General features: G+C 39.4%; 3 protein-coding genes across 52 annotated transcripts in view; 2 read left to right on the top strand and 1 right to left on the bottom strand.

Annotated features, from left to right (window-relative positions):
- The window catches only part of LOC118404738 (protein scribble homolog), a 103,845-nt gene extending 99,135 nt beyond the window's left edge, over positions 1–4,710 (top strand). For all 48 annotated transcript variants that reach the window (XM_035804012.1, XM_035804057.1, XM_035804056.1 and 45 more), the window contains 3 exons: positions 563–699; positions 1,153–1,217; positions 1,641–4,710. In XM_035804012.1, the coding sequence (XP_035659905.1) occupies positions 563–699; positions 1,153–1,217; positions 1,641–1,742 (304 nt within the window). In that variant the 3' untranslated portion in view covers positions 1,743–4,710. The remainder of the gene's footprint in view (positions 1–562; positions 700–1,152; positions 1,218–1,640) is intronic.
- Positions 4,711–5,537: 827 nt separating this feature from the next.
- LOC118404623 lies at positions 5,538–17,660 on the top strand. Its single transcript, XM_035803850.1, has 12 exons — positions 5,538–5,734; positions 6,186–6,282; positions 7,572–7,624; positions 8,111–8,185; positions 9,089–9,139; positions 10,126–10,200; positions 10,406–11,392; positions 13,700–14,611; positions 14,768–14,857; positions 15,008–15,265; positions 15,409–15,475; positions 15,680–17,660. Exons 3-11 carry the CDS (start codon positions 7,582–7,584, stop codon positions 15,447–15,449), a joined length of 2,532 nt encoding a protein of 843 aa, XP_035659743.1. The 5' UTR covers positions 5,538–5,734; positions 6,186–6,282; positions 7,572–7,581; the 3' UTR covers positions 15,450–15,475; positions 15,680–17,660.
- Positions 15,994–21,869, bottom strand: part of LOC118404624 (TLC domain-containing protein 4-B-like) — a 15,189-nt gene continuing 9,313 nt past the window's right edge. For all 3 annotated transcript variants that reach the window (XM_035803852.1, XM_035803854.1, XM_035803853.1), the window contains exons 4-8: positions 21,547–21,636; positions 20,026–20,084; positions 19,355–19,443; positions 18,888–18,961; positions 15,994–18,070 (exon numbers count right to left, since the gene is read on the bottom strand). In XM_035803852.1, the coding sequence (XP_035659745.1) occupies positions 17,788–18,070; positions 18,888–18,961; positions 19,355–19,443; positions 20,026–20,084; positions 21,547–21,636 (595 nt within the window). In that variant the 3' untranslated portion in view covers positions 15,994–17,787. The remainder of the gene's footprint in view (positions 18,071–18,887; positions 18,962–19,354; positions 19,444–20,025; positions 20,085–21,546; positions 21,637–21,869) is intronic.

Raw genomic sequence — 21,869 nt, 5'->3', positions numbered from 1 at the left:
AGGAGGTTAAATCAATTTTAACCTCCTTGGTCTACTTAAACTGACAGTCTGTTTTTCCTTGTCTTACAATCTTTTCAAATTCCTCGCAATCATACTCTTTGACCTTTTCTATAAGCAAACCCCTAAACCCTTGGTGATAATTAAGATACATGCATGGTTGAGTTCAGTTCTTGAAAATGCAAGCAGGGAATGCTAACTTTCATAAATAAAGTGAAGATGGCTGGATGTTTTTTTTTTTTTGGCAAATCTTCCCATTTTTTATTATTTTGCTGGACGTTATATATTGATTTGGCAAAAGATTAATGCAAAGATTAAAAATTATGGGTGATGAGCTTGCATGATTTGCAAAGAAGATGATTTTGCTGTACTTGCACAATAACTTACACCACGTCTGCTTTAACCATGCTGGAATATAATCTTGTGAATGTTCTAGGTTTATTTTTATGAGAGTCAATGTTTCAAGCTTCCACTATTGCAGTACAGACCGTCTTTGGTTCTCACCTCTCATTTTGTATCATTACTCAAACATTTCTCTCCGCCCCCCTCCCCCTTGCATTTACAGAATGAAGTCCCTTGAAGAGGACGCCCTGAAAGCACAGATGGTCATTGCCAAGGTCAAGGAGATGAAGGTCAAAGGCTCGCTGGAGAGGCTTGCAGAGAGCCCCACCCCTAAAACTGTGCCAGACAGGTCATCACATGGTAAGGTCATAGGTCATAGGTCAAAAGTCAGAGACAACATCCAAACTTAAAAAACACAGAACATTTATAATTATGGCTCATTCATGTAGTTTTGCTGCTGCAGTTTATTATTTGTATGTATTTGAAACAAAAGAAATTTTAAATTACTGTAAACGCAGAAACTTTAGTGGTGGTTTATTAGCATTTGCTGCTGAACCACGAACTTAAAACCGCTGCGAATTTTCATTATACAGTGTGCGACTACAGTACAGTATTGTAAATAAGTTCGCGGGATGGCACTACCGCGAATTCAAAACCACCGTGAACACTCCATTACCCCGCTGCGACGAAATTAAATCCCCGCAAACTTAGATGCATTTACAGTTTACTGTAATAACTTTAAGAAATATTACTAAACTTTTGGTCTCAGTGCTTTGATTGTTGCTTGTGATTGTTCTCTCTCCACATGTACAGAAGACAATGGAAATGTGTCCATAGACGCTAACGACAACTCACAAGATTCTCCTGCATCATCACAGGTGGTGATGTTTGTTTGTTTATTTGTTTATTTGTTTGTTTGTTTGGTCCCTGTCATTCAAACCAGCAATACAGCGTAGGGCGGCAACTTTCCTTAACTTGTCTGTTTTACAATTTTTTGAGGTACATCAAGGAGCTTTTATAGCTCCTTGGGTACATGTATTGAGTGAAGGGTTGCTAGCCCTTGAAAATGGGAATAGATATTTGTATATGGTTTGTTCTACTCAAATCTCAAAATATACAAACCGAAGCTAAAAGGAAAGAATAGTGTCGATGTAGACATTTTGTCAATGGTCATGTTTTTCTTTGATGTACGTCATAGTTACTTAGTGCAAGATATGAAATTGAATATCATTTTGTTTTTCCATCGTGTTATTTCTGGCTGTGTATTAATCTTTGCCTGTTTTTTTTCTGTTGTTTTGCAGTCCTCGTCATACACTGGTTCCTATGGCAACTACAGTAGTCAACATGCCAATGGAGACAACAGTAGTCCGTCAGAGGGGAAATACATCGAACAGACGTCATGAGACATAAACTATAGTCTCCTGTAGTTAAGACATTCATAAGACAATGGCAGCTCAAGACAGACAAAATCAACTCCTTAACTTTTCCTTCTTCCTCCATATTTGTCTTGAACTTTTTGTCTTTTTAAGACAACTTTTAAAACTGCTGAATATCATTTTTTTCCCTTGATTCTTCCTGGTTAGATTTTTGTATAGAGACTGGCCAGTTTCTCGTTACTCTTTTATTGGTCACATTTTGACAGAAACGATTTATTGTAGGTCCATTGTCTTATGAATGATGTATAAAAAGGTGACATAAATGATTGGGTGCAGTTTTCTGTATTGAAGGATAGAGCAAATATTTCATCAAGGGCTCAAAGAGTTCTTAATTTGATTTTTTGTACTTTTTCTTTTAATTTTCATCTTCATCATACTAACATTATTACCTCAATTCACCTCTGTATAATACTTCACAATTCTTTGTAAATGCATTTGCTTTTGAATTTGATGTTGATATGTTGGGAGTTTTAACATGTTCATCCTATATGTCCTACTTTTGATAGATTATTGTCTCATTTTTATAGCTTCTTTTCAATTAGATGTATTGTGCTGTCATTTTTTAAACATAGATTTTAGACTTTTTAAACAGGAATCATAGTATTTGTTGTGTGGATTTGCTGTACGGAATATCGACTGGCTATATTCGATCTTCTCTCAAATTTCGTTTGTTCAAGCTCTTAACCAACAGTGATAATTTGTTTTACTGTGATCATTATTAGCAATTGCAAATAAGTGGTTTATTGTTACAGTTAGATTTGTCGCCTTTTTCATTGTTGATACGCTAGTAATTAAATGTTTTGCTTCGAAGTGAGCTGAAAACGTAGGGCTAGGACATAAAACGTCATTACCTAAATCAGACTTAAGAAATTGTTATATTCCGTTACCATTATTTTATGATCAACATTTTTAAAGTTCTCGTTTGCACCTTGTATAAAAAAATTGCACAGAATTCGGGCAAGAATAATATGACGGTACACGAAAGTTTGTAAAAAGCACATACTAAGCCTTTTTTAAGTTTTCTTTTGGTTCGAATGCGATAAATGAACGGCCAAAAGAGGTCATGTCACGATTGTAAATGCACTGAGTGGAGATGGTCGATTATGTATGTAGACAGGAGTGTAGTGTACTTTAGCTCTTAGCGTGGACAGACTTTCATTGTAATGTAAATACAGACCCAATGGAACGAATCATGTATACTTAGGCAGCATCCTACAAAATTAATGAATTTGCAACCAAATTGTGGACTTTCGAAATGACTGGAAACTGGGATCTACATGACAATCATGAAGTCAGAGGCAAAAAAAAATGTCCTGTAGTCAAGTTTTGGTCAACGGGGATATGTCTGAGCAAGGTTGTACAGTAACGAATGGGGTTATTTTAACTTTGCTAACTTCTCGCCATTTTAGTGAAGTGATCGCACACTTGAAAACATTAATGTCAGGAACAGAAATTGTGTGATCGCCCTAGAAACATACCATATTCCTATCATATACATGTAAGTCCACAGTACTGTGGTGTTGTACATGTAGGCCAAATTTCATGTCGAAAATTTAAACCTTAGCTTCATTAGAATGGGCTCTCATAGAGCAGTCGTGTTGGCATTTTGAAAAATATCTTCACCTTGATATCAAAATGGGTGAAAATGATTTTTACTCATATATTTTTCAAATGAACTCCCCGAAAACAGTTATTCAGTGTGTATAGTCAACATCTGGGCCTATTTCAAGTTTACTTACTGTATGACTTTGAACACGAGTGCTGTTTTTTGTACATCATTTCCCATAATTGTATAAATGGCTGAGTGTACATTTTTACACCCGTCTCACGATGAGACGATTACTACCCCCCAAATACGAAATGGTATTTCCCAAGTAGTGCTTGTACCACTGTAGCGAGGTCGTGTGGGAGATACCATTTCCGGTTACTATAGGTGACAATAAAGACAGCATTTTTAAATCTTGCAGATATATACTAATGGTGCAAAGTTACAATTTTGTAAAGGAACTATATACTCTGTACTGTACTGGTGACGGTACAGCCAATAGAAGTGTACCTTCAATTACTTGTCTTCAATACCACATTTCAATAGTAACGAAATAAGAATTTTTCACTGCTCAATAGTGTACGGTTGGTAGTATACAGTTTTCATAGTGGACTCGTCTCGATAAATAGAGTAAGGTGGTTTTAAGTTTTATACATGTAAGTCAACACAGTGGGTTATGCTAGCCAATTATAAACTCTTTACTACATGGCAACGATACAGAAATACTTTTAAGAGAACTTGATATTGTAAGAAGAGCTATTTTTTGGCTATACATGTATGTGGAGCTCTGGTTGACGATTTTTGGCAGCAAAGATCACTGTACAGTCTGACACTTTGTGCGATATATACAGGTGTAACAAGTGAGTTGTCTAATGTAATTATATCTTATAATGTAAAGTTTTACACAAATGGTTACCGCATTTCAGTAGAAATTCCACCGGAAACAGTGTAACAGTATATGCCTTGGATCTAGATATATGCATTTGATATGAATATCATAATTGTATTAAATGATCATATTTACAAAATTGGTAATACCAGTATAGCAACTTTGCTATGATATATATTGTAGCTGTTCTTGCCAATACAAAAGTATAGGAACTTGGTGTTACTATTTCATATGCCTATTATAAAAGCCATTGTCTTGTAGATAACTCTCATCAGCTCCCTGGAATTTTCACTGAAATGTGCGTGATAGTTGTGTGCTGATTTTTTTGTGAAAACTTATTATAAACTTTGACCAAATTTTTGTAGCATGTTTAGTGTTACTTAGTAGCTATTTGTAAGGATGGAACAATCAGAGTAGGTGGAAATCTCGCTCATGGCTGTATATTGTTGCTCTGCTCTTTCTCTTTACTCCCAAAGAACTAAAAAAAATCATCCTAACTACACCTGCGTCTGGCCTAGTTTTTGCATTCTTGTTTCTCTATTTAATTAAGTACGTCCAGAATATGTACGACAGTTGTGTTTTTTTTTAGTTTTGCAAGAGTTTATATACATTTAAATAGATAGATAGATTAGTCTTGTAAAATAGAAGTCTGCATCAAGGATCGCTGAATACTATTATCATATGACCAGGCGCCGCGGACCAATCAGAAGGCCCCGTTCCACGTTGGTTATGACGCCGTAACACTTAGATTCCGGCCAGGCCGGTGTGTATCGCTCATCTGATTGGTCAGAATGAATCGACACCCGGCACCGGTGTCGATTCATGCTTCGCTCACACGTTGGTTTCATTCAGTGGTTATAGCAAAGGACCAGCCGTTATGACACCATATACACCTCGGGGCGGGTCATTAACGCTTAAGTAGTATGCGCCTTCATAACGATTAATGCTAGAAATATTAGCACCTTGCCCCATAGCACATCGTCCATATGTACATGCACGTGAAAATTATCTTATTCGAGAGTACAAGTGTGACGTCATACCGTGTATTCGACTAATACTGTAGCGATAATCGCGAGTAAAACCAACTTTACGGTATACCAAACAGACGGCGACAAAAAGCGACGAAACTTGCCAATTTACTTATGTTGCTACATAGTCAATTGACAATAGAAGAAAATTGAAAAATACATGTTGTTAAAATGAAATAATGGCCAAGACTAAGTCTGTGAATACTATATTCTAAAAGAAATATGGTAGCGCAATGCAACCAGGAAACCGGGTATTTCCGGCCCTGTACGTATTTACTTCACGCTTCATTACTTCGTCACCGAGGCTTACGTGACAACTTGCTATGTGCACTTACATGTACATGTGTACTAGTACTACCAAACACGCCAATCTTCAGCAATACTTCTTTCAACGGTCAGTTGGAATAATTTCAATGAACTTAAACTAACGTATCGGAGACCACGGACTAAGGCGAACCTTTAGGCTGTTTTTCTCTCGTTGCTGCTCATTTTACAGGTAAAGTTACAGACTTTTCTGTCAAAGTTTGCTTCCGTGTGTCCAAGGAGCTTTTCAACCTCCATGGTGTGTCTTATGCCTCGCAAGTTCTTATGTAACCTGCGGGATTTTTTGTACGAGTCCATACGTGGTATCCCTATTGTAATGATCAAGGTCAAGAAATAAGGATTTAGCATTGATATGGAAGGGACACAATTTCATACACAGTAGTGCAACAGACTTTACTTCCTTTGTTTTGTGTAAATAGCGTCATTGTAAATAGCATGAATATGTTTTGAACAACCGTCCAGTATTCTGGTCATGATTGTAATCAAATGACAGCTCATGACTCATTTGCTAAATAGTATTCAAAGACTATATGATACATAGTTCTTTCGAAAAAGAAATCGCGTTTTGAAAGCAAATCAGTGGAGATATTCAGAGTTCATATAAGTTCCGCTTTTCTCGACAGGTCCGCCATTTTTGGATACAGGTGTGTTGACACCTGACACCACTCCGCCATTGATAAACTTTTCACCTACGTTCAATTCAAGGTATTCCAGTCAAAGGTGAGTTAACCAATGGATACTACAATGGTTAACACAGTCTGAAGCCCACTGACCCATGGAACGTCTGCACAGATTCCTGAGCAAGGATGGGAGTCAGTGGCAAGCTAGTCTGGGGTTGGGAGTTCTGTTCTGCAAGAGTGAAATACTTTAAACTTTTCTCTTGGGCCACACCGATTTAATTTCTTGGTTCACGGATTCGCTCGCTCCTATTTTTTGGAAAAAAAAAATAATAAAAAAAATTACTACTCAGCAGATTCTCACCATTAATGAAACCATTCACCAACTTTCTGGTGTAGCAAATTGGCCTTTATATTATAAGCTCCTTAAAGTGTGGGTACAGGTGCTGTTACTGTACAAAAATAGTGTTTTTGTACTTTTTTCAAGCTGAAAACTTTTTTTCTTTATGTTTTGGATTAGCCGTTACCTTTACCCCAACCATTTTACAATTTTTATTTTTATTTCGCCCTCTCGCTCCATATTTTTTATGAAAAAATCCGTGAACCAAGAAATTAAATTGGTGTGGCCTTGGGTCATTGTAATCTAGATCTCTGCCACCATACTTGTTTGAGTGATGTTTCATGATGGTTGTGTTTGTTTGTTTGCACCCCTAAGGGACATCACACTTAGTAAAACTTTGGTACCTGCCTTTTATATATGGCTTTGGTTAGGGTAGGCCGTTAATAATTTTATTACACCTATAATACAGTTAAGTTTATGAGTTGACGCAAGTTTTGTACATGAATCTCGAATCACTTGTCGTAGAATACAACATTTTGAATTAGTTCACATGCAGCGATCAGCATCTGTAACTCCAAAACTATGTGACGCATGCAAGGTCATGTGATGTAACGGCAGGGTACATGCATTTGTTGTGTGTGTGTCTGTGTGTGTGCATGAGTGTTTGTGTGTATGTGTGTGTTTGTATGTGTGTATGTGTGTGTATGTGTGGTGCATGTGTGTGTGTGTGTCTTTGTGTGTGTTTGTGTGTGCATGTGTATGTATGTATGTGTGTGTGTCTGTGTGTGTGTATGTGTGCATGTGTGTTTGTGCATGTGCATGTGTGTGTGCATGTGTTGTGTGTGTGTGCGTGTTTGTGTGTGCATGTTTGTATGTGCATATGTGTGTGTGTGTGTGTGCATGTGTGTGTTTGTTTGTGTGCGTGTTTGTGTGTGTGTATGTGTGTATGTATGTGTGTGTGTATGTGTGTATGTATGTGTGTGTGTATGTGTGTGTGTTTGCATTGCTCTCTGCGTTGTTTGTTTTAAGACCTAAACTTTATATTTTTCCAGGTAAAAGAACATGGGTGGTTGGTATAGTAGGCGACGAAGACGGGAACGAGAAGGTACATCTGCACACTTTCGTATTGTATACTGTTTTACTTCGTTCACCCTTTTGTTCTTTTTCGACCATTTTGCTGACAAAATTTCTTCCATATACAGTAGAAGCCAGCACACTTTTATCAATTGCACGAAATTACCCCCATGGTGGTGCGGTCCAGCTAAATAACTTCGCTTTGTTGAACCATTCGGATAATTGCACGAAATACACTGGCAAAGTTTTATAAGGTTAAGCCTAATCTTTCTAAAAGTATAGTTTACCAAATGTAGAAAAACTCACTAAGATTGTCATTTCCGTTCATCACCATGCTCAATCTATTTTGACCCGATATAATTGTATGAACATCATGGCTGATTATGTTGTTAGATCGTCAGAGGCAGAGAATATACTTAGTTTCCTATAAGTATACAACACGTTAACACGTCTACTTTTAAAGATTTTGATGGCACATGGTCTCAAGTAAAACAACTTTTTTTCAATGAATCTACAGGACCTCCCCGATCACCATCACAGTCGTCTTCACCACCGGTACGGCTTTTAGCTATAGAATCAAGATCGTCACCAAGTAAGTAGAAGCTCTGTATTCTTTTAGGTGTCTCTTTTTGATGAGTTCACCCCTTGGTATGGATGTCAATAGAAATACTGTAAATGCAGAAACTTTCGCTGTGGATAAATGTTCGTGGTTTTCGCGGCGGCCGCTTCACCGCGAATTTAAAACCACCGCGAACATTTTTCCATAACAATAAGAGACTACAGTTTATGGTGCTACAGCGAAATTAAAACCACCGCGAAAAGTTCAATTTCCCGCTATCGCGAAATTAAATCTCATCGAACTTAAATGCATTTACATTATTCGATATTCTATCCCTACCTACCTACTATTCTATCCCAGCAGGCAACAAATAGAAGCACTATCATCACAATTCTCAAAATCGTGCTTATGTGTAACAAGCACCGGTGACTTAAAAGATTTTTTGGTGCGGGTAACTTCTGGGCGGAGCGTTTATATCAGGAAGGCACTCCTCTAGAACAAAGAGTCTGCCAATTTTGTACCTCAAACATGGTAGAAGATGAAGTGCACTTCACTGTTGATTGCGATATGTATGCGAATGATAGAAATACTCTATTTAGTTATATAGAAAGTAGATTCCCTCATTTTAGACACATGAGTAGCACTGACAAGTTTATATTTCTCATGCTTTTTGACAAACCGACAATAGCGAAACCCATACAGTCCTACATTTTCACTATTACCAAGAAGCGAGAAGAAGCCGAACTTTTGTGTTAGACTAGATTTGTGACACTTTTATATGTATATATCCTGACTTGTTGTGACCTGTACTTAGCTCGGTTGGGCAAATTGTGCAATAAAGGTCTTCATTCATTCATTATATCCTTGTAGCCGTCGTCAGCTAGGTATCCATGTCTCCTGCCTGTATGATTATGCTAACTTGCTTCTGATACCCAGCTTCAACTTTAGGAGTTGGAGATTTTGGGTGGCTTGGTGGAAGCTCTAGAGGTAAGGACATTTATGGAACCTTTCCAAATTAAAAGCTATATGGTAGATTTTAGAGCCAACTCTGGACAAAATGGAGACTTTCATTGTATTGTGTGGCTATAATATGGCATTTCAGAGCAAATGTAAGTCCATTCTATTTTGCGGGGATTTGTTTCCATTCTTTCAAATCCACACGGCTGTTCGAGAAAGCAGGACTGACAGTATGGGATTTCACCCTCCCATGGCACAGTCGCGCGCTAATTCTGAAACGTAACAGAAAGTCCTATCTACAAACTTTTTCCTATATTCCCCGAGTTTCTCTGCCAATTACACTTCGTAAAATATTGACGCTTTACTGTGCTTCAAATAGGAGCAAATGGTATGTGGTGGATGTTTTTCATCCAAAAATTAAGGCAACACACTACATGCTGCCGGCTCTGTCTAAAGCTATTAAAGGGCACAACCCGCCGTACGTGCAATTTGTCCGTACGTTTTTTTGAGGCCACGTCCGCCACGTATTTCTGAAAACGTTCAGGCTGTACAGGGCAGGCGCGTCGCCTGTACTGGCACGTACATATATATATATATATATATATATATATACGGGGGCGAATCCGCAGCCCGATGGCACACAAAGTTTTGCCTGCACGTAACGTTCTACGGATTGTCTGCGTGCTCCAAAATCCGAGGATTCCCTACGAGTTCGTACGGAGGCAGTACTTACCACTTACAAATCCCAAAAGATTACCCACGTTTTGGTACGTAGACAGCACGTATTTTTGCACATACGGCGGGTTGTGCCCTTAGCTTAAGAGTTTTACTACGAGGGGACACGTTGTATGTAATGTCATTATAACACATCTGTTTGTTATAATCCTACATATATGTTGCATGAACAGTATGGCTGATTAAGTGTACTGACCACCAGAGACAGTACCTAAGTATATAACACGATGATAACATAATATTTCTCAAGTAAAAGTAACTTTTTTTTAAAATTATTACAGAACATCCAGACTTGCCTCCTCCGCGACCTGACCTACCACCATCACCACTGTCACCAACATCACCACTATCAGCTGGTAAGTTGAAGCTCTAGATCTGCAATATTCTTTTATATATTCTAATAACCCCAGACTGCATGGTGCTTGCTAGTTAACTTCGGAGATCTGATAACTTAAAGTCAGTTGTCTGCTGTTGTTTGAGAACAGTACATGCATGGTAGCTAATGATGTCTTGTGGGCCCTGAGGTTACGTTACAGAACATTCAGCATCATTTCAATCCAGCCCACCAACAAGACGACGCCTACGATGACGTCAACGTGAATGCTGACGTGTACGTCGAACCACAGCCGGACCAGTTCAATCCGGGATCAACTGATGACGACATCTACGATCAGCCGCCTCCGGAAGAACTGAACCATCACCAGGGCCATCACGCGGCCAATTACGGTTACCATGACGACGCCGTGTATGGGAACGACCCGGATCAGTTTTCCGGAGAACCATATCCAGTTTCAGGTGACCAGTATCCGGGTTCAGGTGACCAGTATCCGGTTGCAGGTGACCAGTATCCGGTTGCAGGTGACCAGTATCCGGTTTCAGGTGACCAGTATCCGGTTGCAGGTGACCAGTATCCGGTTTCAAGTGACCAGTATCCGGTTTCAAGTGACCAGTATCCGGCTTCAGGTGACCAGTATCCGGTTTCAGGTGACCAGTATCCGGTTTCAGGTGACCAGTATCCGGTTTCAGGAGACACCGTGCAATCCGGATTCGAGACAGCCGAGCCGGTCTACCAAAATACCGGTTTCGCAGCGCAGTCAAATGCATCACAACAAGACCCATCGATGTATCAGAACTTTGAAGAATCGAACTCGCAACCCGGAGCACAGGAGGATCCGAACCTGTACTACAACTACACAGCACAACATGAACCAGTACACGACCTTCCTCCCCCTCCCCCTCTGGACTCCGATGATGAACAGTTTCTGTCTTTGGACACTATGCCCTCACTCGACCCTCCCCCACCCCCAGAAGGTACCCCTAGTCACTTCCAAACTTCCCAACTCCCCCCTTCCCTACCCCCGGCAGATCTACCCAGTCTTCCACCACCCCCACCACCCACACAAACCCCAACACCTGTAACGCAGTCCCCGCGCCACACAGCGTCTCCACAAGGTACTGCAGGAGGGAGGAAGAAGACGAGAAAACTGCCGCCCCCACCCCCGGCCGGGCCCCGACCGGAGTCCGCCAGGAGAGCACAGAGACCGCCACGTAAGTTATCATTATATACCTTCAAGCCGAGATGTTTGTAGAATACCAGCATAACTCGAGAACGATTGGATGGATTGTATTGATATTTGATACGTGGGTAGGTCTTTATGAGACCTTGACACTATTAGACATTGGGCTCCCTAGCCGCTCGCTATGGTACTGCAGCGGAACTTAGATGTTTGATGTCTCGAGTACTGAGCATGCACTTTTTATCTATCTGGAATGATTTTTTGCCCGTCTCCAGGTGTGCCTTAGTATCAACTTTTACGAGTATTACGGAATACAAACGATCGTTACTATTAGTAAAACTCGTATAAACTCGGTACAGTTAGTATGATTACTTCCCGTTGTCTGTACCTCCCTCTCTCTCTCTCTCTCTCTCTCGCGAGCGAGCGCCCAGGCTTTGTCTCTTTCTCACTTACCGTCTCCCGCTGCCTCTCTTTCGCCTTCTTCCATCTTCATTCTCTGAGTCCCTCCTGTAGCTCCTTTTCTTTGTCTCTCTCTTGTTCTCATCCTCATTTTCTTTTTTCTCCTTGTCCCCAATTACTGTTGTGCAAAGGGACCTCGTCTGGCTTTTGAGGCCTGCGCTAACTTTGATGTCCTATAACGCCAGAGAGGCTTACGCTAGACCCACCAAATTTGGTGAGTTTTCCTAAAATATTGTTGGCAACAATTTTAGAAAATTTGAAAAATTTTCCATTTTTTCGTGTTGCCATGGCAACCGTTTGTTGACAGGCAGTTTTGCCAAAAATCACTATTTTTGGTTCTAACAATGTATTTTTCACATTTATTTGCTATATTACTGATATTTTGTTACATAGATAAAATGTTATATTATTTAGCATATCTTTCATAATTATATATGCATAAATTATGCTAATTTGATGACGTCATCAGTCCAAAATCCAAGATGGCGGACCGTATGTCCAGACCAAGAATAATAAGCTAATTATCCCTTAAAATTTGTAACCACCTGGTATTTTTTCATCAAAAACCATCTAAATGAATGAATGTAGTCTATTTCCATTGCCCTTTGTGGTTATTTGTTGCAAAAAAAGTATTTTTAAAAATTCAAGGTGGTCGATATAATATGGCGGAGCCCAACTCGTATCTTAGATGTGCATGACGTCATTTTATGACGTCATTTTGACGTCATTGATGTTGCTATTGGCAACGCAAGTCGTAAGAAACATTATTATTCTGTTATCTGCACTTGTTGTTACATTTTTGTAGCATAACTTGAAGTTTTCTGAGAATAACCTTTTTTCATGGGTCCGGCCAATATAATCAAATTGATGACGTCATGATTACGTCACCTTACGTCAACGTAACGTCAAACGTCAAATATACGTCAGACATTATGTCGACATTATTTCCTAAAAATTTGGTGGCCCTACGGCACGTCGTTTTAGAGTTATTGGACTTCAAAGTGGATGGCATCAACCCCCCCCCCCGGTCCAGGGATGACCAAAAAAGCCCGGTCTGAATAGGGTTAATGCTACGTCTCCGTAATCATATTATAATAAAGGGTTAATGCCCCGGCCCGAGGTGTATATGGTGAGATAATCCCTGGTCAGGTGCGATAACCACCGAATAAACCACCGAGTGAGCGTAGCCGGGGAATCTGAGCCTAACATCCTCTTAGAATAAAGGATGTATGTATTATAAAGGAATTTGTTGCTTAAATGGGTCAGTTTGTGTAGGCTATATGATAATAACGTTAATGCCCCGCCTTATCCTCGGTGTATATGGTGAGATAATCCCTGGTCAGGTGCGATAACCACCGAATAAACCACCGAGTGAGCGTAGCCGGTGCCGGTGTCGATTCATTCTGACCAATCAGGGGAGCGATACCCACCTGCCTGGTCTGAATCTACGTGTTACGGCGTCATAACCAACGTGGAACGGGGCCTTCTGATTGGTCCGCGGCGCCTGGCTATATGATAATCAGTTTTATCCAATGATAGTTTTATATGGCAGTATTATAGTAGTATTATAGTTATTATAGTTCTTTCAAATAATATGAAATCATTCACAAATGTCCAATTTGCAGCCAAAGCATGCTAAAGGTATAGTCTTTCTAGTAATATTACTTAATAAATGGATAGAATGTAATTCATGATCATGTTTTTTTATATGTGTAGAAAAGTGTAAAAACCAATGTCTATTATAATATGTAAATCAATGGCAATCCATTGACATTTGGGAAAAAAACGAACAGGGTATGGAGTATGCTCATGCTCATCTTATTTCAACGGACAAGGTATTATTCAACATTACCAATATCTACTGAACTTCCCATTGCAGCAAGGAGTGTGAGTCCAGAACCATATTCTGTCAGCAAGTCCATTTCATCAGAGGGAGGGAAAATTGTCGTATATGCAGACAGGGTCGTCGTACGCATGACGATAGCATCCGGGAGCCTTCGGACAGCCGAGACTGTCAGTATAAGATTGCAGCGGAACCACTTAACGATGATTAAGAACTCTGGCCTTGATGACACTTTGTCGTTTTTCCATGAGCTCGACTGTAAACCGGATAACCTCCATTTTGAACAACCTGCACGCGTAGAGGTTGTTTCCGCAAACTTTTCTCCGCATGACAATTTTCTGTTGTTTGGAAAACAGAGATCCATTGATGATGAAGAAACATGGATTGACTTGTCAGAAGATTGTTCACTGCAGAAATCAGATATGGGGGTAACGTTTGAACTCCAGCATTTTAGCGTTTACATCCTTGTAGCCGTCGTCAGTTCTGTGACCTTGTCTTCTGCCAGTAAACTGCTCCTTGACTGCCTTAATGGCAAGTCGTTCCCGTGCAACTTCACTCCATTCATAGGAAAGGTGTCTGGGAAGAAACATCCTCTGACAATCGTCTGCAAAGAAGGACACCACGCATCCACTTCAACACCTTACATGTACCACCGGTTCGGAAGGGTTGGGAGGTCGGAATTCAACCTGTTTGATGAAGAGAAGCTTACAGTTGAAATAAGACACATTTCTTTGATCGACAAATGTTCCGATTCGTACCAGATTAACAGAGCCATCTGCAATACAGATGAGGGCCAGACCATGGATTTGATAGTCAAGCCTGAACAAGAGGAAGAGTTCATCTGTCAAGCAGTGATTTTTGTTTGCCGATTCCTTGGAGCAAAAGAGAAGAAGGTCTGTACCCTCAACCTCACACCCCAAGGTGTCCGCCATGAACACGAGGAGTCAGGTACATTTTGTACTTCGTCTAATTGTGTGGAACTTCCAACAAAAAGTGCACTTCTATTTTCTGTAACTTTTACATTTATCTATAGCTTTGGAATTTCTTTGTCCTTTATCACCTCGAGGAATATTTTATGTCGATGTCTATCAATATTTCATTCAGGACAAGTTGCTCAAGTTCTAGCTTTAGAGACGATGGTTATTGTGCACGCTGAAATGCAATCTACTGCTCCAGGCGACCGTGGCAGGGAAGGTAAATATGGATATTTTATTACTTATTTTCTTGGAAATGACTTTTTATACATATATCACCGAGAAATATCCATGATTTATCTAACAATCCATTGATTATTCGATATGTCTAACTTTGTGTACTTTTATACATGTCGTTATTGATATGCAGGGGTTCGGAAGTACTTCTTCTTCATCAAAGAAAAAGTGAGCTCGGATTGGAAAGACCTGGCCTACTTCTTGGACCTCGACGACGCAGGAATCCGAAACATCGCAGGCAGAAACCCAGATGACAAGTCCTGCTGTATGGACATGTTACACGACTGGCACAGGAGGCAGGGTGATGCCGCTACTGTGGAGGTCCTCATAGAGGCTCTGTCTAAAGCTGGGCTTCAGCACGTCGTGGATGATCTGAAAAGCGAATTCCCTGGTAAGATCTTCTGCATAAATCATGGTAACTTACGTTATACGTCCAATTGCGTTTTGCCATGCAGTCTTTTCTCGATGAGCCAAACCCTTCCATAGTGTGCTGCTTCTCGCATCGTAACTTTATATTTTGTTTCCTTCCAATAGAAACAGAACCTGAAGATGCAATGCCAGTGGATCAGAATTGACATTTTGTTAGAACTTCGACCATTAGGTAAACAGTCCAATTTCCATCTTCATTATCTTTTCTTCAATGTATTTTTTTTTTGCTTTAATAACCTCCGGTTTTAGTGTTTTCCTGATTGTTCAAAGTTCAAACCAGAGATGGAAAGACTATGTTGTCATTATTCGCGTCTGGTGTTAATTGGTGTGATTTATTTTACTGATAAGTGATACTTGCATGATCGTTTCTCAACAGAGACAGAAGTGCAGCGGCTGGATCCACCAAGTTAGATAACACAGACAATACCTTGCTGTGATAGACTTCAAATACAGAGAGGTTCTCCCAACTTACAGATGCGCTACCAAAGGTAGAAAGAAAATCGTTCGGAAAAGATGGAAATGATATTGATAATTTTATGCATGAATGATTTGAGATTAGGACCTTTTTCCAAATATGTATCTATAGTTAGATTCATCTGGTAGCTTCCCATCATATACTTTCATGTAGAGTGGTATATTACTATATACAACGGACTAGAGATGGCTAGAATAATAGATATACCTTGCATATAAATGTATCTTACTTTTATTGCTTGATTACGTACATGTCAATTGGGCTACAGATGTTTCTACGTGTTGAATTCATACATGCTAAACTATAGGTGAACTGAAGATAAAAAGCACAAATAGTGGATATACATATACAGACAGACAATTTAGTGAGGTCCCATTTTGTATATTTCAGTTTCTCTTGGGTCTGCTTGCTTTTCTTCCATGAGGAATTTATGTATTATATTACTGCAACACTATACGTTACATGCATGTTGTATACTTGATATATATTAAATCTTTTTCCCTCCAATGAGGTCGTCAGTTATTCGAGTACCGGACTCATAGAGTTGCATGCATAATGATTTCATGAGTTAATCTATACCGTAGTACATTGTGATCAGATTCTTGCTTGATATTACTTTATCCATAGCATAGTAATAACCAAAACTGGTTAAATCAAGAACAATTTTGTACAACATCAATGGGTTATAAAGTCGTTTGGGTTGAATGATTCCATAGGACCAAAGATCAATGCAACAGTTTATATGATAAAAACGGTGGAGAGATAGCCAGAAAATTTGACTGCATCCCTGCTCACATATATAATACAAAGATCATCGTGCTAAACAAGCCGTAGCCAAATATGTAGACTTTAAACACACAAATGTGGAAGAATATATACCTGATGTGTTAAGATTATCAAACTCAAGCTTTGGTGTACATTTAAGAGATGCTACAAGGTACAGGATTGTAAGAAATCATGAACGTCGCTTTGACTACAGAACAGGGGTGGGTACCGGTACAGAAAATCCAAGTACAGGTACGGCCCAGGTCCAGAGGATCAGGTCCAGGTACGGAACTGAACCTAGACCTAATTATCTGTGAGAGCTTGTGAATGGGCGATACTCATTTTGCCTTGAAGGATTTTTTGTGTGGAGTATCCGACTTCCACTGGCGTGGACTTAACTTAACTAAGACCACGTCTGACTGTAGAAACTTGGTAAAAATGACCATCAACTCTCCTGCACTTCACTCTTTTTACCTCTGGACCTGTAAGCCCACAAACTCGTCAACAGCTGCCGGTATAAGCCGTCCATTTTCTAATTGGTCCAAAATCCGGTCAACTGATTTTTTGATCAGGTCCGGGTTTTTTCTGAACCTGTCCAACAAGAAAATCGATTTTGTATCGATGAACCGCACAGGTACCCACCCTTAGTACACAACGCTTAGATGATTGTGTTCTCAGAGTCCATTGGGTGTCTTCGATGACGTATCATTACTGTTGGTAGTTCTTAAATGCAATGGGCAAGACAACACGTTCCATGGCTCCTGTGCATACAGCACGCTATCATTCCTAACGATGGGGCTTTCATGTCTGGTAATAACAGATATTACTAGTGTTTATAGATATTAGGCTTTTCAGTTATAACACTGAGTATGACATTATCATTATGATATATGATAAATGATTCATCTTTAGCTGCATATCAAATGTACATTACATCTGGCACTGTTAATAATAAATTACTAACTTAAGTGCAGTGCCACACAGTCCTCGTCTGTCCAAAAGTGAATAGAAAAAAAACGTATTATACAAGTTATTACAGCAGACGCTCAAGTTATTGCACAGTAGTTTGACAAAGGTGTAAAGTATTAAAAAAAACAATAAATATGTACAAACTTGATTTTTAATCTTTTGCAACAAGCGTCTGTTATTGCGTATCATTGTGTCAGTTATTCCATTGGAAAACCTCGTTGGTGGTTGACTATGACTCCGTTTGGTCCTCATTGGTGAAGAACGCTGAAGATGTTCTATACTTGACGTTTCTTGAAGAAGGAGACAAAACCGCGCAAAATCTTGAAAAACCAGTAGTAGTTGAGGGTGTTGAAGAGGGCACATCCGCCCACGTAGCAAAGCAGGACGGGTACCGGAAGTTGAAAGAACTGCTGGGAGTCCGTCACCATGAGCCTGATGAGGTTGTAGGTGGCAACGATGGTTGAGAGCACCCGTCCGAAGAAGAACGTCACAACCATGGCGAGTCCGTTGCAAATAAAAAGGGGAGAATTTTGATCGCCTAGCTGCTTGAGAATCATTCTGCAGAGAGAGAGAGAGAGAATGAGCACGTGAGCGTCTTCACACTAATGCTACAGTCACAATAGGACAAAGAGGCCAGTTGGGACACCCAGCGGCAAGATCGGGCCCCTAGATTCTTTTAATTCGGAGTTATAATCAATCCTGTACCCGGCAAATAGTCGCCAAAACCTAATAGTTAAAGAAAGGGGTATACGCAACGTCGGGTCCCTGGATTCTTTTAATTCGCAGTCATAATCAACCCTGTACCCGAAAAATAGAAGCCAAAACCTAATAGTGAAAGAAAGGGGTATACGCAACGTCGAGCCCCGGATTCTTTTAATTCGCAATTAAAATCAACCCTGTACCCGGCAAATAGACGCCAAAACTTAATCGTGAAAGAGAGGGGCACACGCTCTACCGATATCCAGCAGTCCCCCGGGACAACTTCGTGGCTTCGGAGACCGACCAGGGCTCCAATATCTACGGGCATCGGTGCAATTGTGACCGTAGCATAACACGATTTCGCTCATCTTTTTTCCATCGTCCATCACAGCGTACGTTGTTAATGTTGTTGTTCTCCTTGTAGTTCCTAGTGGCACATATATAGGGAGCAAGTTCCCTAGCTATTTCTGTAGCAGAGTACTTTCACAGGGAAGAGTGTTAGCCCTTTCGCCTTTATACTTGACACACATATAATATAATGATTCAAATACCGTACAATTATCAAAGGTAAGAAGAAAATGTCGACTTTATTTGTCAACAATTGTACCCATTTGCGTTTTTTTTTTTAATTCTACAATTTGACCATCTGCAGTCTACGAAAAGTCACGACACTTACCGAGTGTTGACGAAAGGTCCGGATATTTCCATCATGTAACAGATGTTGGCGTAGTAATGTAGACAAGGGTACGTCTGCACCGAGAGAAAAAAAAAACACACTTAGCCCGCTTAAATTTCTCCCACTTAGCCCTGAAACTTATTTATCTCTTACTTTTAAAAACTAGCTAATTTCATTATTGTATCCACAGTAAGGCACGTTGAATCAACAAGTATACTCGTAGTCTACACATAACACAAGCAAATGTTCAAAATAGACATTGGACCCGTATGTTTTCAAATGGCCGTCCAAACTGGTCCAACATCATGTGGAATATATGCCTCGGCCGGGCTGAATTATGTCCCAGACTAAAATACAAGTAATATGCGTTTTTATAATATAAAAAGACAGGAAGAAAAGTTTCATTTCTACTCTGAGGTAGAGCTCTAACATGTCAGCTTGTTTTCCTACAGCTGTCATGACCTTACCAATGATATGTAGGCAGTGTATGTTGACACGAGATGGTGAAGGAAGCTGGCCTGGTCCACTACTCGGTACCATATCATCAGCAGGCAGGCTGAAAAGTAAGGACACAAACTGTATGTCAGACACACAAGGTGTTAATCAAACATTGATTTAAATGCCTTTTTAGAATTACAATGACACACACATACACACATAACACACACAACAAAACACAACACAAACACACAAACACACCTTCTGTTTAATTATTTTTTCACACACACACACACACACACACACACACACATAACACACACAACAAAACACAACACACACACATACAACCACACACACACAACTTCTGTTTAACTAATTATTTTTCACAGACACACATAACACACACAACAAAACACACACCTTCTGTGTAACTAATAGTATGTTTTCACACTGCAATTTTTATATATTCTGTCAGAGGGCGTGTAAAGTGCGTTTCCTCTAAACGCAACATCGAGTCCTGTCTTTGATATTAACGTAGAAACCCAACATCCTATAACCACTAGACTATTGCCGTCACAGTATGTCCCCATATATATATGTGCGTAACAAAGAACTGATGTTCAGCGTAGTTTTAGATTTTGTCTTAAGTCTTTATGTGATGGACATAAAAGTTTAAAATCAACGTCTATCAACCCACCAGCAGCGCAGTATCCAACCATGAGGGAGTTCATGATCTTCACCAGTGATGACTCGTGCCTGAAGTAAAAGAAGCACAGTTTTATGTTTAAATTATTTTTAACGTCGGACATTATTCTATCCTAGAGGCAAATGTAATCCTTAACAGCATTCCCAAGGCCATATGAGCAGTAGATTGTAATTTGATGTCTCTATGGCATGGTATTGGCAGGCGGAGCCCATCCCTCTTCTCCCACTGCGCAAGCTGGTACCTCCCCAACCAAAGCCTGGGTGATGTGGGCAACGCCTTTCCTAAGAGCATATGATCGGTAGCATGGCAGGATTTTGACCCAGGACCTCTGGCGTCTGGGCCAAACACACTGCTGTTACTCCACACGGCCCAATACTATCTTAAAACTTTATCTAAATCATTACAATATACACCTATGATTCAAACATGAAGCTAAACAAAGTATCTACTAGTAGCTAAGTCAGTACAATATACCTATGATTCAAACATGAAGCTAAAACAAAGTATCTAGCTAAATCAGTACAATATATCTATGATTCAAACATGAAGCTAAAACAAAGTATCTAGCTAAGTCAGTACAATATACTTATGATTCAAACATGAAGCTAAAACAAAGTATCTAGCTAAGTCAGTACAATATACTTATGATTCAAACATGAAGCTAAAACAAAGTATCTAGCTAAGTCAGTACAATATACTTATGATTCAAACATGAAGCTAAAACAAAGTATCTAGCTAAATCAGTACAATATACCTATGATTCAAACATGAAGCTAAAACAAAGTATCTAGCTAAGTCAGTACAATATACTTATGATTCAAACATGAAGCTAAAACAAAGTATCTAGCTAAGTCAGTACAATATATTTATGATTCAAACATGAAGCTAAAACAAAGTATCTAGCTAAGTCAGTACAATATATTTATGATTCGAACATGAAGCTAAAACAAAGTATCTAGCTAAGTCAGTACAATATACTTATGATTCAAACATGAAGCTAAAACAAAGTATCTAGCTAAGTCAGTACAATATATTTATGATTCAAACATGAAGCTAAAACAAAGTATCTAGCTACGTCAGTACAATATATTTATGATTCGAACATGAAGCTAAAACAAAGTATCTAGCTAAGTCAGTACAATATATTTATGATTCGAACATGAAGCTAAAACAAAGTATCTAGCTAAGTCAGTACAATATACTTATGATTCAAACATGAAGCTAAAACAAAGTATCTAGCTAAGTCAGTACAATATATTTATGATTCAAACATGAAGCTAAAACAAAGTATCTAGCTAAGTCAGTACAATATATTTATGATTCAAACATGAAGCTAAAACAAAGTATCTAGCTAAGTCAGTACAATATACTTATGATTCAAACATGAAGCTAAAACAAAGTATCTAGCTAAGTCAGTACAATATATCTATGATTCAAACATGAAACTAAAACAAAGTAACCAATAAGAACGAGGCTTTAAGAAATAGACTGTAAGGTTACTGTTGTACGTACCAGATGACGTCATGAGGCACTTGGTCGGTGCAGAGACAGGCGTACCAGGCCAGCGTTGCCATGACGAACACGTGGCAGATTGACAGCACTCTGAAACGGCACAACTTTATGAATAAACTTCCGTCGATGAAGATTAGACATCCAGGTAATAAGATATGCCAAAGAGCAGTTACTCAAGCAACTGGATATGGTTTTGGAACGGTCAGACGTTTTAGATAGTATCCAGTATCTTTCGTCAGTGACACTGAAATGATCTGGAAGAAAGCTGGACTTTTATACCCTAACTATGAATGAGGACAATTTTAGATGTCCAATAGGAAATA

The sequence above is a fragment of the Branchiostoma floridae genome, chromosome 17 (assembly GCF_000003815.2).
Source record: "Branchiostoma floridae strain S238N-H82 chromosome 17, Bfl_VNyyK, whole genome shotgun sequence".
Taxonomy (NCBI): domain Eukaryota; kingdom Metazoa; phylum Chordata; class Leptocardii; order Amphioxiformes; family Branchiostomatidae; genus Branchiostoma; species Branchiostoma floridae.
The sequence above is the reverse complement of the archived record's forward strand: the minus strand, read 5'-3'. Positions and strand labels throughout refer to the sequence as shown.

Excerpts from the sequence above, each read along its gene's own strand:
- LOC118404623 (XM_035803850.1), top strand. The coding sequence starts at position 7,582 with ATGGGTGGTTGGTATAGTAGGCGACGAAGACGGGAACGAGAAG. Across the intron at positions 14,858-15,007 it reads AGGCGACCGTGGCAGGGAAG|GGGTTCGGAAGTACTTCTTC; the intron begins GTAAATATGGAT and ends ATTGATATGCAG. Across the intron at positions 15,266-15,408 it reads TCTGAAAAGCGAATTCCCTG|AAACAGAACCTGAAGATGCA; the intron begins GTAAGATCTTCT and ends TCCTTCCAATAG.